The following is a 16318-nucleotide window of genomic DNA, read 5'->3' as shown; positions in this document are numbered from 1 at the left end:
TCGTGGGGTAGTGGGCTTGACGGAATAAGTGGCTTGAATCTAAACAACGTTAGAAGACTCTTAAACTTCTTTCATAAGTTTCTTATAGTAATGAGACATAAAAAACCTATATGACTTTGATCTAGTGGTGCGAGTGCAAAGTATGACGTGTAGATTAGCCACACGCCATGGTATTGAGCTCTCCCATATACAAATATATGGTTAAGTGAAAAATGATAAAGGAGTGAACCCATTATTCATCAAGTTTTGAACCTTGCGATACTTGCCTCAACGATTTCTTAGTTTAAAAAAACAAGACACACAAATCAAATATGACAAAAAGAAATAGCTAATTCAAAGAATTTGAGTTTAAATTATAAAGTAAAATGGCGAGAAACACGAAAAAAAGACTATACATAAAGGAAGATAAATAGATTTAATAAGAAGGCAAAATGCCAATGGAAATTAGAGTTGCCTGCCTCTCTCTCACACGCATATATTGGTGTTGCATGTGTGATGTTACATTCACAGTATAGACAATATTGATGATTTTCAGTGTTAGACCATATTGATAAATCACTGCATTGATATGATTTCTTACACTTGTTCTTGGAACTCATATAAAATCACATACTGAATATCAATGTTAAACTTAAACCTACAAACTTCTTTGTGCTGATCATGCTGGAAATTTCAACCTTTAATTGAAACCCTCTGTTTATTTCTGCATTGACATTGTTAGTATTTTCTATGTAATCACCGTGAAGTGAATTGATTGCATTTGATAATTAAAAAGCACTTGTTTAATAAAAATTGCATGTTAATTAAACTAATAGAAACACCTAAATTAAGTTTTGTAAATATTGCGGAATATACTCCATCTTTTAAGGATCTATTTGGTTTTCACCCTATAAGCTAATAGGAAGATGGAGGAGAAAAATAAAATAAAAAAAATGAATATACTTTCGTTAGTTGCCGTATTATGAGTATTTTGCAGCGATACCTTTGGAAAAGCTGGTGAGGCAGTGTACTGTGATGAGGAAAAGAAACAATTAAGGCTCTGTTTGTTTTAAGGAATTAAGACTGATTTCCCAAAAAGGAATGAAGAGATATGGGAAAATCTAATATTTCCCTAATAGTTGAATCATACATTTGTTACACAAAAACTTAAAGAAAGAAGGCCTGTATATTTACCCAAAAATAAATGCCTGTATGTATAATATTTGAGATCATTTAGAGGTATGTATGTCTTGATCTTTTATGGAGGGAAGCACAATTTTCTTAAATAATTTAAGTTATATACAACAATAATATAATTTATAATAGTAAGTGCCAAGCTGCATGATTTATTATTAAAGCAATAAAAATATTTACTCATAATTGTTGTTTACTGAACCACATCAATTTAGTATGATTAAGTATAAAAATGAGTCAACCCTATATTACTAATAAACTATAATTAAGTGATGAATATATATATATATATATATATATATATATATATATATATATATATATATATATATGTAAAAAAGAGATGTCAATTATTCGTTGGATTAATGTAAACTACAAATGTTGATAAGTTTTATCATTAACCAATTCACAGTATCATAAACAATTTTGCGTAATAAAACTTTTAGGTAATATGATCGATTAGTTAATTTTAATAGTGTCAGCATATAACTTAATCATTTTTAATAATTACATAAATAAAAATGAATCCTTAAAAACGTACTACTGGATTGGTTATTTTGTTTTATTTTGGAATTGGGAGTGCCAAAGAGTCACTGCTGGAATGAAAAGGTTAGTGCACGTACAATTGATCGTCAAAAATATGTCCCAGTAGTATTCTTAGTTTTGTAACTATGATCTCAAATAGATATTATATTGAATGAATGAATATATGATATGCGTTTTTTTATTATATTTATTATATTTATCTATAGTTATTTAATCATAATTAAATGGCATATTTTTTTTATATTTTGTTACCATGCTCCAAAATAAATATTTATATTAGACCAATAAATATAAGATATGTGTTTTATATATTTATCACCTAACTCTGGTTACTTAACTATGATTAAATGATGTGACTCTAACTTGTAAAGGATAAATTCTCATTTGGTATTTAACAGTGTTGGCTCACCCCTGTTTGAAGAACGTTGAGCTAGAGAAAGGAGTCGAACAGGTTTCTTGGTGCTTAAGTAAAAGGTATTTTAATTTATCCATTTTTACTGTTCATTCAAAGTATGGTCCACAAAAGTTTTTTTTTTTTTTTTTGAAAATCAAGTTTAAGGTAACATGAACAATTTTTTCAATTTTTTTCTTTTTGTTTTTTGGATTTTTCGCAGAATTTTAACGAAAACCCTAGTGGGTTAGTGCTGCATTGGGGTTTCAGAAGGATGATCCTCTTGAGTGATTCATATTGGGATATAACCCATTGATATTGGATAGTTAAAATGGTTTCATGCATGAAAAAATATAATGTTTTCCTTTTTAAATGTATTTTTTTTCTTGTAGTTTCAAAGCTTATAAAAGCCCAGAAGTAAGAACATTTATGCTGTGTTATTTTATTATGTTTTGGGAAAAAGAAATTTTGGCTGTCTCATTTGGAATCTGCTCTGTTCCACATTTTGGTGTGTTATTACGTTATTTGTATTTTTTATTCTTATAACACCTGATTCCAATTTTCCTATGCTACGGCGTTGGTTATTTGTTTTTGATAATTTTTATTTTATGTTGCATCTGTTAAATTGGGGGATTCCTTCTATGATTTGGTGAAATCACAGTGGTTTTGTTTCATACGTGCACTGAAGGTTTATTTCTATTTTTGTTTTTTGTTTTTTGCCAAATATTCATAAAATAACAGAAGAATTTCCTCTATTTATAATTTTTTGGTATTCTTACTGAGCTTGTTTAAGGCTAATAAATTTGCCTGGGAGTGCAATCAGATGCTGATAATGCCGTTCTCTGTCCATCTCTTTTTTTTTCTTTTTCCTTCTGGTGGTTTCCGGCTAGTTTGCTTGCACCTTACCTATTCCACGAGGTATTTGCTATATCTCACAAACATGAGTATGGGATAACTCTGTCTATCAACCCCTTAGACAAATGGTGAATGTTGGGAAGAAGGTCTTATTTAAGCAGTTAGAGAGAGAGAGGGTATTGTTATTTACTTAATTTATGTCTTTGACACACCCTTTAAGTGCGAGCCTCGGTCAAGCACATGTGAATTCTTTTTGATAATGGGTGGGAGTCTTCTGCTGGTTCTGATACCATATTATAGTTTGTGATCATTTTTTTCGTTGCTACGCACTTCAACTAATTCTACGAGATACCTGCTATTTCCCACCGGCACAGGTGTCGGATAATTTTCTCCACCAAGGCTTGGACAAATGAGAAGAAATCACCTAGTGTTTCTTACCTCCGCTAAGTTTTGAATCTGAGATCTCATGATTCTCAATCCACTTCATTGATTAATAGGCGGCACCCTTGGGTGCAAATGTGTTATCAATTATATGAAAGCTTAAATCATTAGAGAGAGTATATTTTTATTTGCTTAATTGTATGTTTTTAACACTTACTATTTGGTGAGCAATTCTTTTTTTTTAAAAAATATTTTAAAACATTCTTTAGCTGTTGCAATGTGTGATTTATGTATTTCTTAATTGTACTTTCCAAATATGTTAAAAAAATGAATGTCCAAATTTTAACAGAAATAAGATATGTTGACCTTTGCCCTCCAAATCCCCTGTTCGTTTTGGCCTTTTGGGATGTGAGGTAGTAGTAAAAGGAGTTTTGGAAGCAAAGTTGCAGTTAAAGAGAACCTCAAATTTGTTTTTACTGGTTGAAGAGGGTCTTAATTCACTTAAAGCATAGTAATCATGTGTGGGCAGGGGCAGGTGGTATTTGTTTAAAGAATAACATTTCGGCGAGTGTATTTGTGACACAACTGAAGTGGGACTTAGTTTCTGTTGAATTAAATGTTCTATTGCTCTGTGGAACCATGCAACTGTCATGGGACTAATTTGGTCAATTCCTTGTAGATTTTTAATTTCTTTCTCTCGATATTGTGTCCTAAAACACCCATCATCATCTTTTCTTGTGACAAATGGGTGTTCTCAGCAATATTAATATTGTCATATTGTGATTAAAAAGCTCTTTTTGGTTAGTGGTAGGAAGAGGTCTGATAGAACAAAGTTCGACAAGTAGGATCTACTTATGATCCCCATTCCTCTGTCATTTCCTTTTGGCTATAGAGAACATGTTTACTGATAACAAAGAAATAGTAATAGTGAAGATGTCAGTGATGAAACATGACTCGGTGAAATGTGGGAAATAATTCTCCCACTGCATTAATTGTATTTTGGTTGATGAAGTGACTATTGTGCATTCGAGTCTTTTCTACTGTTTCAGACTGAGCTCTATTAGGAATTTCTGGACATGATGAAGTATTGGCTTGATGCTTAACAATGTCATACGGTATTTTTTTTTAATTGATGTAGCAGCATTTGATAAGACCTATATTTTACACCTATGAGCTTCTTAAAAAAATGTCCTCATAGATTTGTACTGGATACCGTTCAACTTGGAATGTCATCTAGTAAGTTAGTATTCTTAAGTTTAATGTTCTTCCAGTGATTATATTGGTAAAATTCAGATGGTGTTTCTGTGTTTTCTTGTTTGTGGTTATAATGCAGATGTAGTGTTTTTGCTCTTCCTTATCAAAAATTAATGTTTTAACCCTATTTTTGCATTGAAAGGAAGTAGCTACTGCAGTACCTCAACCTCATTGAGCTCCTTCAAGTTCTGCATTGGTAATATAAGATGGCGCCAAAGTCGAATTCAAAAGTGAAAAGGGCCTGTGAGGCAATGCAGGTCTTTGGCTATACTGAAGAAATTGTGAAGCCAGTATTGAGGAACCTTCTGAATCTGTACAACAAAAACTGGAAGCTTATTGAAGATGAGAATTATTCTGCTCTTTTGGAGTCTCTTATAGACAGCGAGGAGTCAAAGGTGCTCCCTATGATTACTTAAGCTTCAGTGCTTATTTCCGTTATCATCACATGATACCCTTTGCAATGTGTTAATCCTTTATATAGATTATGCATGGTAATATTTGTGTCTATCTTGATATCATGCACACAATGAACACGGATCATTCATCTTCACATCTTTCCTTTCAATTTCCGATGACAATGCATGTGGTGAATTGATTATAGTTTCACTGATGATCAGGAAAGGCAGAAATCCTTGTTGGAAGATGAGCCCGAAGAAAATGAACCACCACTGAAAAAATCTAGGTTCTGCTCTCAATTAAATCATTCCTCACTTGCTAAACATGATCCCAGTCCTAGTGCTGACACATGTACTTTAGAGTTGCAATCTCCCAGCAAGCAGAAGATGGCTGGGTTCACCACTGAATCTTATGAAACTGAGGATGTTGAACTGAAGCCTTTTCTCTTGAAAGATTATCAGGGCAAAGGTAAGAAACAGAGTTTTTCAGAATCTTCTCCTGTTTCAACGCTGCCTAATGACATGGTAGTGTTCTCTGGTGATAACATGGAAGGACCTTGTAATCCGTCATCTCATTTAACTATAAAGGAAAAGGGTGATACATCTCTTTCATATCCTGCTCTGGTACCTAAAAGAAGACTGCGTTTTGATTGCCGGGAAGAGCCAAATGTTGTAGGTTCTTCTGATGCATCCAACAAAGGTGCTCTTGTTGAGTACGACCTTAGTGATACTATGCCTCTAAAAGTGCCATTTTCTGATAACCTGCCAGATTCTGATGTTCCTCTTGCTGTTGCTCCTTCAGGTATTTCTTCGATATTTAGAGTTTACTATAATAAGATCCGTCTGTCTCTCTTCCGCACATGGTTTGAAATTTTGAATGGATTGTTCCTTATTTCGAGTTTGGATATCCATTCAGTTGATATTCTCTTGATGGCTTTTTCTTTTTGAAGTTTCTCTTGTCGTCATGTATGCTTGTTTTGGTGATTTCGTACTAAATCGGAATATGAATAATGAAATGATTGACTAAAAGGAATAAACAGAGAGGGGTTAACTTGCTAATGTCAACAACTTTATTTTAGAAGTTAATGTGGAATCTGAAAGCCAAAGAAAGACAGCATAGTCAAACTGCTATGTTGCAACTTTCTCCACTGATGTACATTCCTTCTTATGAAGTTCCAAAGCTACCAATTTTCTGAGGGCAAGTTCAATGAATTTGGTCTTGTTCTAGTAATTGTCTTTGAACGAAACGAATATGTGAAATCACATTTTTATAAACACTTGTTATCGGAAAGGCTACGTCTTTTACTCTTCATTGAGCTGGAAAGCTATCTCTTGTCTGTTTGTTTTGAAGTTGATTAAGGCTGATTCGGAATTTCTTCTCCTAGCTTTCGGGGTCTTAATCTTAAATTGATTTTATACAAGATAGCAACGTGGAGATTCTTATGGCTTTCAGTAACTCTTTTAGTTTCTGCTCATAGTAGGTCCAACTTTTGATATTGTTTGATGAAAAGAAAAAAGGGATGTGAATAAGGAACATCGGTATTTGTTGCATCTGATGGGGTCGTGAATTGTCTTTCTGGGTAAAACCACATGGGAAAATATGTCAATTGGTAAATCGTACTTCTGAAATTGGAATCATTTTATTTGCATTCCCTTCCTCTTAGTTTTGTTGTCAAATTCCAGTCTTACCAAAATGTGAATGTTATCTATAATGTAGAAGCTTTATTCTCTCATATTCTTTGGACTTGAATTTTGACAAATAGCTCCTTCCTGTCAATTATCTGAAGATGGCTCAAGAACATTTGAAAGACAAGACTTGGAGTTTCTCAACTCTGAACATTTGGATACGGAAGGAAATGAAAAAGGCGTGACAAGTTCATCACAACAAGATATTGCTTCCTCTCAGAAGGGGGAGGTGAAGATCTTCTTTGTCTATAAGCCATGTTCCTCATCCGATTTTCGTCCACCAAGTTTAGATGCAGTCCTGAAGCGGATGGAGGGAAAGTATATAAAGTCTTATAGAATTTCTCAACCTGGTTTCTCTCTATTGAGGCTGATGGAAAATCTGTGTGAATGCTATCTGACAGCTGGCACCAAGGCTAAGGCAGCAAATGAGCCATTAGCTGGGATAGAGTCTCAGAAACAACATCCAGTTGGTGTGAGATATGATGCTGCTAATCATGAATTGCACTTTGCTCCAGACATTAGCAATGGCTCATTCAAATTGTCGAATCTTATCAAAGTCTCACCTCAAATTCCAAAATTTCCAGCTTCAGGAAATAGGGATATAGTGTGCTATATGGTGAATTTTAATGGTACTAAGATTTATGGTGCTGAAAAGGATAAAACCAAGAAGGTTCTTAAACTCCCTGCGCCTTCAACGATGAACAATTCGGTGGTTGTTCAGAAAAAAGACTCGTCTCCTGGTCTTCCTGGTTCTGCTTATTATTTTGAAGACATCACCAATGGTCAAGAGGAGCATAGAATTTCGTTGATCAATGAATTCAGCCATGAGATCTTGCATGTCTTTAAGTACATACCTAAGAACATTATTTTCCAAAATGCATATGTGAAGTTTCTTCTTGCTCGTATATCAGATGACAACTGTTGTTCACACTGCAGCGAGGATTGTTTGTCTCTAGATATACCTTGTGCTTGTGCTGGTGAAACAGGGGGTGAATTTGCCTACACATCAGGTGGTTTGCTCAAGGAAAAGTTTCTCGAGAATTGCATCTCAATGAACCGTGAACCCCAAAAGCATGGTTTAGTATATTGTCAAGACTGTCCCCTTGAAAGGTCTAAGAACAATAGCATGTCTGGCGTGTGCAAGGGTCATTTGGTGAGGAAATTTATCAAAGAGTGCTGGCATAAATGTGGCTGCAGCAGGGGATGTGGAAATCGTGTTGTTCAGCGAGGAATAGCAGTGTCATTGCAGGTTAGAAAAATATTGCAAACCAAGGGTTTCAGGTTCGACCACTTTGGCTCATTTGGAACCTAAGAAAGAGGAGATTGTTTCACTAATAGTGAGAATGATGTTAGGGGTATTAGAAATGACTTTTATGTCATATAAATTCTTGGTTTGGGAAAGCATGATAGATGATTGTGGTTTGAACTACAAACCTATATTATACATATTGTTTTTTTCCATCTTGGTGCGATATAAATCATACTTGTCTGATTTATCAAAAAAGAAAAAGAAATGGTTTTGTGCATGTTGTATACTTTTATAGAAACCTAGACTATTAAGAAATTGCTTGACACATTCTTATCCTGCATATCAGGTGTTTATGACAGCTCATGGAAAAGGGTGGGGGCTCAGGACACTGGAGGATTTGTCTAGAGGTGCTTTTGTCTGTGAATATGTAGGAGAAATAGTGACCAACATGGAGTTGTATGAGCGAAACACGCAAACCGCTGATGAGAGACACACATACCCAGTTTTGCTAGATGCAGACTGGGGTTCGGAAGGTGTCCTGAAGGATGAAGAGGCACTTTGTTTGGATGCTACTTCTTATGGCAATGTTGCAAGGTTCATTAATCATAGGTTAGTCTCCAGTTCTCGTCCTTCACTCTTTGTAGTTGCCCTTCGGGTGATAGGTGGTTTGTACACTTTTAAAGCAAAGTAGATAATATTCATGTCCACCAGCTGTTACCTATTTAAGAAACAGTTATGATTATGACTTTTTGATTTAAGTACTGTATCTCATGAGTAGTGGCGGAGGCAGGATCTCCGCGAAGGGGGTTCAAGAAAAAAACAATCGTAGCTAGTGGGAATTGAGAACCTATGACCTTTCAAAGATTTTGAACCCCCTTGACCACTAAGCTACACTTTTGGGTTGTGTCAAGGGGGTTTAAAACTTAATATATAGAGGTAAAAAACAGATTTTGCCTTATATATACAGTGTAATTTTTCGGCGAAGGAGGTTCGGGTGAACCCCTTCCGCCCCCCTAAATCCGCCCCTGCTCATGAGAATGTGTACAGTATCATGCATTAAAGATAACAATGTAATCAGATTTACTTCTTCAGCATCACTTCTCTATTCTTCCCTGCATCTCTTTACTGCTTTGCCCCCACTTTCTCCATCTGAATGTGTGGCTTAACTTCATAAAGTATTTTACTCTTTGCAGTCTGTCTCCTTCTGTGTCTCACTTTGAAAATAATTCCTCTCACAGCACTTAAATGGTACCCTTGGTCTCTTAGATTCTTGGAATTAATATTTTCACCCTCACTCTTTCAGCGGGGTCTGTTCTTTGTTTCTATTACTTTGGTCCACAAATTTGAAAAGAAAAGTAGTAGGTAAACACTAGATGCAATATTATATCTGGCATGTAGAGGTATATCAGTCAATTGTTTTTTTGTTCGTATGGCTTTCTCTATAAAGTAAATTTGGCATGGAATGAACCACCAGTGGAGCATCATTAGAAGTTTCCATTATTCTTCTTGGTTGTGCAATCAATAGCTCATTCTTTGCTTTTAATTTTTGTTTACATTGAAGAAAAGTTTGTAGCTTCTTTTTCTCTTCCCAATGTAGACTGAAACTAAACCGCATTGTAATTTTATCTTGGTCAGATGTTATGATGCTAACTTGGTGGAGATCCCAGTTGAAGTAGAGACTCCGGATCATCACTACTACCATGTATTTGTTATCTTTGTTTTCGCAGCCTTTTGAAGTATCCCTCTGTTATTTAGAAATCCGTGGAAAATCCACATCAAATCTTTTTTCATGTCACTGCAGGTTGCTTTTTTCACTACGAGGAAAGTTAATGCTTTAGAAGAGTTAACTTGGGTAATGCCACCATCTATTTTGAACACTATGACTTTAGAACTTTCTCATTTTAATGTACACAAGTCAAAAATAAGTGTAATTTATCTTTTTAACTAGTTGTTGACTTGGACTCGGGAAGAATCATTATAAATATGAAACATTGCAGGATTATGGTATTGACTTCACTGATCATAGTCATCCAGTGAAAGCGTTCAAGTGTTGCTGTGGAAGCGAACTTTGTCGAGACATCAAGTCCTTGAAGAGTCAGTTCATCTTTTTACTCCTCTTTCTTATACAAGCCCAGCAGTGAAATCTGCCTCCTATTTTCATGTGCATATTGACCTCAGTACTTCTCTAGAGCTTTATGATACCCATTACTACGTGCCAGAAGTGCATTAAATACACCCACACAAGTACTCACTTAAATATATTGAAAACCTCAATAATACTTGGGTGTTCCCTGGCTATATTCTCATTGAAGATGCAATTGGCTTCATATATACCATTTTAGTTGCTTCCTTCTCTATCTTTTTCTCCTCTTATATTTGCATCTCTTCCCGCCCTTTATATATGAAACTGTTTAACTAGTATATTGGAAGGGGGGCCTTGGCGTAACTGGTAAAGTTGCTGCCATTGGAAGGGGGGCCTTGGCGTAACTAGTAAAGTTGCTGCCATTGGAAGGGGGGCCTTGGCGTAACTAGTAAAGTTGCTGCCATGTGACCAGGAGGTCACGGGTTCGAGCCGTGAAAACAGCCTCTTGCAAAAATGAAGGGTAAGGTTGCGTACAATAGACCCTTGTGGTCCGGTCTTTTCCCAGACCCACCGCATAGCGGGAGCTTAGTGCACCGGACTGCTTTATTTTTTTTTAAACTAGTATATTGCTTCTGTTACAGTTCTACCTATGATGCCTTTAGAGCATCAAAATGTTTATTAGGAGCTGTAGTAATGGAAACTATTAATGCATGTGTTTCGCTTCAAATAGCTTGCTGATCTGAACAGCTTCATTTGATCTTTATATCTAATCATATATCTTTATTTGCAGGAGCTAGGAAGTAGATCCTGATGAAGATTCCTTCTCTGACCGCATCGAAAACTCACATAGATATAGGTAAATCAAGAAGCATTAGTGGTGAAAAAGAAATCAAGAAGCACTAGTTTTTTTTTTTTTTTTTTTGAAAAGAACTGCTGATGTTAACAATGAAAAAAAGAATGCTGATGTTACGTTTGGTAAAATTGCATATAAGTATGCTGGAAAAGCAAGTTTTTTTCTGGTTGATTGTTTCATGCATTCAGTATATTACGTCTTAATCCTCTGCATCTGCAACAATAAGTTGCATTTTCGCAAAGTCATGAAAATTAAAATTGAAATGCCATTTTCAAGTTGCTAGTGTCAGTCTAGTTATTAGGAATAAAAAAAAAGGGCAGTTCGATGCACAAGGCATCTCGCGTTTACGCAGGGTCCGGTGAAGGACCACACCTCCCAAGGGGTGTACAAACAACCTACAATAATGCCAGCATTAGTGATTCTGTGATTGCTTTCACGGCTTGAACCTGTGACCTATAGGTCATACGGAGATAACTTTACCGTTGCTCCAAGGTTCTCGAGATGTAATGTAGACAGTCTACCCTAAACCTTAATGCAAGTATCAGTGACTGCTTTCACAGCTTGAACACATGACGTATAGGTCAAACAGAGACAACTTTAGTGTTAGCTCTAAGGCTCCCCTTCTTGCATATTATGATTAATGTCTCAAAATCACACTCTATTTGCTTTGTGATCTTTCTTGTCAATCCTTCCATCCTTTCAAGTTTGATCCTTAATTTTGTTCACAGTAGCTTTGCAAGTACCACTAATTTTCTCTAATGCAATTAAAATTACCATAGTAAATTACACAAATAAGAAAATCTTCTGTTTAAATACCATCAGTCAATAACTAAATAGTCTTACAATGCAACATCAAAATATAGTCAAGAAATTACTACGTACTATGCAACAAGTGGTTAAATAAATAATAACATTCTGCAACATGCAAACTCTAAATTCTTTCAAAATGTTGATCCTTCACCTTTGCCTTCTGCATTACCATATCCTTGTCAAACACATAGATACTCTCCATACCAATATAACCTTCAAAATTACTCTCCATTTTCTTAACCATAGTAATTTCTTCCCATTTACCTAAGTCAACGATTTTACCGCAATCTTTTTCATGCATTATCTTCTTCACACCATGAAGTTGTAAACTCCTTGTGAAACCTTTCACCTTACCTTTAAATTCTTCCATTTCCAACTGAAACTTCTTTTCCCTACCATAAAACACACGTTTATAGTATGCCATTACTCCTTTGATCCAAATTTTCCGGCTTTTCGCAACCTCAAATGCATATTCTTCAACTTTATCATCAATCTTGAAGGCAACCCTTCGAATATTATCAACCATTTGACTTATCTTTTTGTTTTCCATTTGTTTCTCTTCGGCATCTTTAAGAAATAGCCTCATTTTTATGAGCTCTGATTGAAGATCTTTCACACATTTTTTAGCACCACATAAGAGCTTCCCTTTGTTTAATTTCAATACTCCTTCAACCCTCTCAATGAGAAAGGAAACAAAAGCTTCTGCCATTGATGTTTCTTTAGCACTAAGTGAGTCTCAGAATGGTCATAGGATGTAAAGTGAATGATGTGTTGTTGGCTTCTGGCTATTTCCTCAAATTTATAATCTTGAAAATGAAGTTTCACTAATGACTAAGAAAGTCCTTGTAATTTGTTAAAACTATATAAAGCTTCCAGTTAACTTCACAGAATTACACTATTGGTTAAACTTTTGAAGAATCCTTTTATTGTTTTAAATCTTTAAGGGGTTGTTTTGTATGAAGACAAGTTACGTTGAGATTAGTTATGCTGAAATTAATTATATTGAGATTAGTTATCTTGGTATTATTTTTTATTGACTGTTTGGTATGTTGTATTAATCCTGAGATTATCAATTTTACTGCTTTATCCTGGGATAACTTAACCTGGGATTACTATTCTATCCTTTGATAGGTATAAGTTATCCTAGTACTATTTTTAATCCTAGGATAAGTTGTCCCATGATTAGTAACCTAATAAGGAATAAGGCGGTACTATATTTTTATTCCATGATTATTTTTGCTTATCCACCATACCAAACGATCCCTAAGAGAGTCGTTATGATTAATAGTCTGTTCGGCCAAGCTCATTTTTGTCCAAAAGCGTTTTTTATGCCAAATGTGTTGTTTTTCAAAGTTAAGGTGTTTGACTAAACTTTTAGAAGAGAAAAGAATAATTTTGAATAGAAGCAAAATTCGTTTTTGAGAAGCAAAAAAAAAATAGCTTCTTTCCAAAAATACTTTTCTAATAAGTATTTTTGGAAAAAATACACTTAGAAGCACTTTTAAAAAGTTTGAATAAATACTAATTGCTACTCAAAAGTATCTTTTAAATTCATTAGCCAAACGCAAATTAATTTTAACTAAAAATATATTTTAAAAACACTTTTCAAAATAATCAGCTTTTAGAATCTTGGCCAACTATGCTATAAATAAGAAAAAGGTTAAATTGATTGACTCCATTATTCGTCTAATAAAACGTCAACTAGCATTTCTATAAATTTGATAAACTTTTGAAGTTAAAGTGAAATAACCAATAAAAATAACTTGGCACTAAAATAGCTAAAATACACAAGGAATTAAAAAAGGCTCATCATTCAGTTCAACGTCATTTTCATCTTTGCCTAAAGGTGATAATACGGTTAATCACATACTCATAGGGCAATTATTATTACATTACATATTTAGGTGCCAACAATCAAAGTTATTACTAGAGTGTGAACTGCCATATAATATCCTATTTTTGGCAATTCTTATCCCATTTTACGCGTTTTCTTAATTCATATGTAAGAAAATGACAGAAAATGTAATTATCTTAGGGTGTGTTTGGTATCAAGAAAAATATTTTCCATGGACAATATTTTCCTAGAAAATGAGTGATTCTATCACTTATTTTTCCTTGTTTGGTTGGTGAGTTAAAAACTTTTTTCGGAAAATATTTTTTAGAGTTTGGTTAGAGAGTATAAAATATTTTTAGGAATAATTTTTATGCTATTCTCCTCAACCCACCATTCCTAAAGTCCCCATATTTTTTTGTACTCCTTCTCTCTCTCACAGGACTCTATTTTCTTCAAGAATTTAATTTATTCTTTTCAAAATTCACACAAACTCAAAGGAACTAATGTGCTACTTTACTTTTTCACACATGAACAACGTTGAAATTTGAGTTCGATAACTAAAAAGAAAATACTTTATTTTGTCGAAAAAAAAAGTATTCATTCTACAACATGAAAGAAAATTACTCATTTTGTTGAATGAATGAAAATATTTTCTCTACATTATGAAAAAAAATATTTATTTTGTTAAAATAAAATAAAATATTTTTTCTACATAAAAAAAAAATACATGAAAGAAAATATTTTTTCTACATCATGAAAACAATTTCCGGAAAATATTTTCCTCATACCAAACACACCCTTAATTACACTTTGTTTTCTCTGGTCTATTTGTAGATGCAAATATCTTTGTAGATGAAAATTAGATATTAAGTACAAACTTCCAATATAGATCAATATCTTTTGTTCTTTTGTAACTCTGCACAAAATGCTTAATTACGTCTTGTTTTATCTCCTCATTAGACAAATCAGATGAATTCAATATGTTATGTTCTGACTTTACTATTAACTAAATATCTATCCTATGTTTTGTGGATGAACAAAAAACAAAATTATTTACTTCTTCAAACTTATCAGTTGCATGTTTGGCCAAGCTATTTTTAGTTAAATATGCCTTTTTTTTTTCTAAAGTTAAGGTGTTTGGTTAAATTTTTAGAAGGAAAAAAGTACTTTTGAATAGAAGTAGAAACAATTTTTGAGAAGCAGAAAAAATAATTTCTCCCCAAAAGCACTTTTAAAAAAAATATTTTAAAAAAAAATACACTTAAAAATATTTTTCAAGAGCTTGGTCAAACACTAATTATTACTCAAAAGTACTTTTAAATTAATTAGCAAGATATAAATTATTTCTCACCAAAATACATTTTGAAAAGTACTTTTTAAAATAAACTAATTTTAGAAATTTGACCAAAAACGCTCTTAATCTTGCATCATGTGAAAGGACAGTGATAATGTAATTATAAATCCTGCGCGACTGTCATCATCTTAAGAAGTTAGAGTGACTTGTTTGATTGATGAATCAAGTGAATTCTATTTAGGGGCCGTTTGGCATATTTATTTTAACTTTTTTTTAAAAAAGAATTTACTTTTAATTCGAAATTAGTGTTTGGCCATGAAATTTTTAATTTTCATTTGAAGATGAATTGCAGAATTTTTTCAAAATTTGAAAAATTCCAAAAAACTATTTTTAAAACATTTCACTTCAAATCACTCACAAAAATTCAAAAACAGCCAAAAATTATATTCATGTCCAAACACAACTCTAATTTTCAAATATCATTTTTACTTAAATTTTTTTTCTCTACTTTTTTCGGAATTTTATAATTCTTATGTCCAAATGCCCACTTAGTACATCCAATTCGTAACAATTTAGTAAAATCAACCTAACTTTCAATACATATACTAGTATTTAAATGGGCCTAGAGTTTTGCCTATGCATCCTAGTAAAGTCCAAAAGTCTGTACAAATTGCCCTCCTAAGGAATTGGTTTTCAAATATTATCTTTATTTTTGACTTTGTTATAAAAATAAGCTTCTTCTTCGTCAAGAACACCGTAGTTTTTCAATACTGGAAGCTTGAAATTCTTATTTGAAGGTAGAAACGGGAAATTAGTGATTAATTATTATTAAAATTATTTGAATATTGGTAGTTAAAGGTTTTGTTTTAAATTTGATATTATTTGGAGCAAATTTGGGATGGTTTAATTGAAATTGGAATTTCAATTTCAAAGAAAACTTTGTTGAACATAAAAAAAGTATGTCAATCGAGTAGACTTTGATAAATAATTTAACAGATATGTCAATCGCAGATAATACAAAAGTCATGCCAATATAATAGAGTTTATGTTGGGATATACTATTAACCATGCAGTTTAGCTATAGTTTGTATTTTATTTTTTATGGAATAATTATTTATTTGATTTATCCAATTCAATAAAGTATTATTTTAAATAGATCATTTGTCAGATGTGTGTCCTTTAGTTATGTAGTAGACAATTTTGTGTATGGAGTCTTAGCTCATGCATAGAAGATTAAATTGTCGGTTGTCATAATTAATAAACTATGTTCACAATCAAAGATATTGTTGGGCAAAATATCTTGATGGTTGTAGCACAAGATTAAAGTATAATTTATCTTGATTATGTGGGTGGTTTTTCTCCAATTTCTTGTACTAGTATACTTAGTGTATATTGAACGGACCAAGTAGAGAAAAAATATTTTTGTACTTAATATATATAAAATATTTTCTCTGATTCATTAAATGAGCTTATACTCCTAATCTTGATATAGTTATTATGATCAATGTGATTTG

General features: G+C 33.2%; 1 protein-coding gene across 3 annotated transcripts; it reads left to right on the top strand.

Moving 5' to 3' along the window:
* Positions 1 to 2108: 2108 nt before the first annotated feature.
* On the top strand, positions 2109 to 11034 carry LOC107831101 (putative inactive histone-lysine N-methyltransferase SUVR2). 3 transcript variants are annotated; one of them, XM_016658829.2, is made up of 10 exons: positions 2109 to 2193; positions 4743 to 4995; positions 5218 to 5464; positions 5549 to 5797; positions 6783 to 7930; positions 8277 to 8539; positions 9566 to 9632; positions 9732 to 9782; positions 9928 to 10024; positions 10804 to 11034. In XM_016658829.2, the coding sequence occupies exons 2-10, from the start codon at positions 4807 to 4809 to the stop codon at positions 10815 to 10817; spliced, it is 2325 nt and encodes a 774-aa protein (XP_016514315.2). In that variant the 5' UTR covers positions 2109 to 2193; positions 4743 to 4806; the 3' UTR covers positions 10818 to 11034. The 3 variants fall into 3 exon arrangements, with proteins under 3 accessions (XP_016514315.2, XP_016514314.2, XP_075085490.1); XM_016658828.2 differs by having other exon boundaries at positions 5218 to 5797; XM_075229389.1 differs by having other exon boundaries at positions 2122 to 2193; positions 2334 to 4995; positions 5218 to 5797.
* The last annotated feature ends 5284 nt before the right edge of the window (positions 11035 to 16318 follow it).

Source organism: Nicotiana tabacum, chromosome 14 (genome assembly GCF_000715075.1).
Source record: "Nicotiana tabacum cultivar K326 chromosome 14, ASM71507v2, whole genome shotgun sequence".
NCBI lineage: Eukaryota > Viridiplantae > Streptophyta > Magnoliopsida > Solanales > Solanaceae > Nicotiana > Nicotiana tabacum.
This window is presented reverse-complemented; position numbering and strand designations above follow the sequence as displayed.

Bases quoted from the DNA above. Each gene is read 5' to 3' on its own strand.
- LOC107831101 (XM_016658828.2), top strand. From the start codon at position 4,807: ATGGCGCCAAAGTCGAATTCAAAAGTGAAAAGGGCCTGTGAGGCAATG. The intron at 4,996-5,217 runs GTGCTCCCTATG...ACTGATGATCAG, and splicing joins TAGACAGCGAGGAGTCAAAG to GAAAGGCAGAAATCCTTGTT. The intron at 7,931-8,276 runs GTTAGAAAAATA...CCTGCATATCAG, and splicing joins GAATAGCAGTGTCATTGCAG to GTGTTTATGACAGCTCATGG.